The 2,247-nt window shown below is 45.3% G+C and overlaps 1 protein-coding gene across 2 annotated transcripts; it reads right to left on the minus strand.

The window, feature by feature from the left end:
- Positions 1-387: 387 nt before the first annotated feature.
- LOC147898782 (thioredoxin H4-2-like) lies at positions 388-1,862 on the minus strand. Of its 2 annotated transcripts, XM_087379342.1 has the most exons (5): positions 1,713-1,806; positions 1,522-1,589; positions 1,331-1,436; positions 958-1,080; positions 388-825 (listed from the first exon to the last, which is right to left on the minus strand). In XM_087379342.1, the coding sequence occupies exons 2-5, from the start codon at positions 1,533-1,535 to the stop codon at positions 676-678; spliced, it is 393 nt and encodes a 130-aa protein (XP_087235468.1). In that variant the 5' UTR covers positions 1,536-1,589; positions 1,713-1,806; the 3' UTR covers positions 388-675. The 2 variants fall into 2 exon arrangements, with proteins under 2 accessions (XP_087235468.1, XP_087235469.1); XM_087379343.1 differs by lacking the exon at positions 1,522-1,589 and having other exon boundaries at positions 1,713-1,862.
- Positions 1,863-2,247: the final 385 nt, after the last annotated feature.

Here is a 2,247-nt window from a genome sequence, read left to right on the forward strand (position 1 = left end):
AAAAGCCTACGTGCAGCCATGCTGCAAACCCAGACTAGAACACTTTGTTCAGAGGTTCAGCTTTGAGACCAAGGACATTCCCAAGTCAGGGTAAAAACCTTATATATACCTTCATAAGACTAGCATGTATCCTATCTTACAAATTGAAAATTTTATAAAACAAGGAATGCAATGCAGAGTAAGCTGTTTCCCATGGCTTTTTGATCCTGCTCACCATATCCTTTCTTCTTCTCCCTCAAGTGCTCCTCCCCCATCCCTTCTCATTCTTGAGGAAAATCGTGTGGCATAAGATGATGCGGCATTTCCAAAGTCCCAACTTATACTTGTGCACCCTGCTTTCCTCAACCATTAAATTCTCTCTCTCTCTCTCATCCATCAAATGCCTCATCCAAATTTAAATGTTAAATATATGCCATCTCTGCACGAGGATTCAGTAATATAATGAATCACCAAGTTTATTGCAACCTACATACAGCATCACCATAAAGAGCCACGGACCGAGCTCATGAAATCTGTTATGAAAGCCACTTAAAATATAAGAGTAAAAGTAGTAACATATGTTGTGAAGGCCAAGTCTAAACGCCATCATAACTTAAAGCATGCAAATCTGACCTCATGGTTTCAGAATATCCTTACATAAAATCTGGCCTTAGAACAAATTCAATATGATTATAATCAGGCTGTTGCCACAGTCTGTTCTGCGAAAAATTTCACCTTCTTCTCAAGCTCGACTTTATTGGCACCCACTATCTTTTCAATTTGTTTTCCATCTTTGATGAATACAAAGGTGGGCATTGCACGAACCTCCCATTCTTGACTTATATCCTGCCAAGGCAGTAATGATTTGGTGACTAACCAGAAACAACAAGCCCCCCCCCCCCCCCCCAATTGGGTAACTAAATAACCACGAGAGCACATCCGAGCTGTAATCAGCTGCAAATAATGGGAAAGACTTACACTCAAATCGTCGACATCCACCTTCAAAAAGATCAAGTTGGGATACTTCTGAGAGAGATCAGCGAAAAAAGGAGCTATCATTTTGCAAGGTCCACACCATGTTGCGGTGAAGTCAACCACCACCTGCAAAACGGTTGATGACTAAGACGCCCGATTTGCAAAAGTCGTCGCATATACACGACACCGTAAATTACACAGCGGACAACATATGTCTAGCTTTGTCCCTTCCTCCCGAACATTGAAGCTAGAAGCATCAGCAATAGGCTTTAAGTATGCAATGATCCTCCCGAACTCAATGGGCGCAACAAAAAAAAAATCGAATTAGGTAACTTAATAAGAACAGCGAAAACGACTCCTTCCCCCAAAACCGCACCACTTTTCCATTGGTGGTAGCTTCGAAAAGCTTAGCCTCCCAGTCAGAGCGGCTTTTGACGATAAAAATGTTTCCGTGGTGTTCGGCCATAACTGGAGCTGTCGAGCTGCAAGAGAAAACAGAGCGGTGAGTGAGATTAGGCCAACGAAAGGCTGGCATGAGAGGGACAACATGAGACAGCACGGCCATACGCAGCGGAGCCCATCGGAGCAAAAGCTAGCGAAAGCTGCAGGAGAAAGGAGGAAGAACGGCAGAAGACCTGTGGAAGAAGAAGAGCAAGATCAATGGAAGGAGAGGCAAGAAAGGAGGAGGAAAGGGGGGGAGGAGAATTGGGGAGGGAAGGGGAAGGGGGAGGAGCAAGAAGAGACAGCAAAGTTCAAACCTTGGATATGGCTGCTGCAGATGGAAAGAGCAAGTTGTTGAAGCTGATGAAGAAACGACGAAGAGACAAGCTGAAAGAGACCAGGTCTTATAGAGAGAGACTAATCTCGCTTTTCTTTAATCCTTGATTATTATTACCCCGTACGTTCCCATTCTCCTTCCTGTTTCGTAAGCCCCTACGCATGCTACCCCCCCCACCCGCTCCTTTGGCGCCTGGTGTGAATCAGCCCCTTCCTGCCGGCCTTACAGCCGTCCCCACGTAAAAAGTAAAGAATATTTATAATAGAGAGAGAGCGAGAGGAGAGAGGAGATTGCAATGAATTCCCATTTTGATTTCTTTACAATTAAAGATGTTTCTAGATGCTGCAGCTTGCCCTCTCTCTTATATGCTGCCCTCTCCTACTCCGTCCTCCTGCCCTCTACTTTGACCACTCCATCGTCCTATAGCGGCCATGCCTTCCCCCTCGCATCCTTTCGCTCTCAGCCCCTGCAGGTCCTCTCCACCCCCCTTCCTGCTTGCCATATGAAAATTCCCG

This window comes from Dipteris shenzhenensis, chromosome 9 (genome assembly GCF_047967505.1).
Source record: "Dipteris shenzhenensis isolate YYH24624 ecotype China chromosome 9, Dip_SZ_1.0, whole genome shotgun sequence".
NCBI classification, from domain to species: Eukaryota; Viridiplantae; Streptophyta; class Polypodiopsida; order Gleicheniales; family Dipteridaceae; genus Dipteris; species Dipteris shenzhenensis.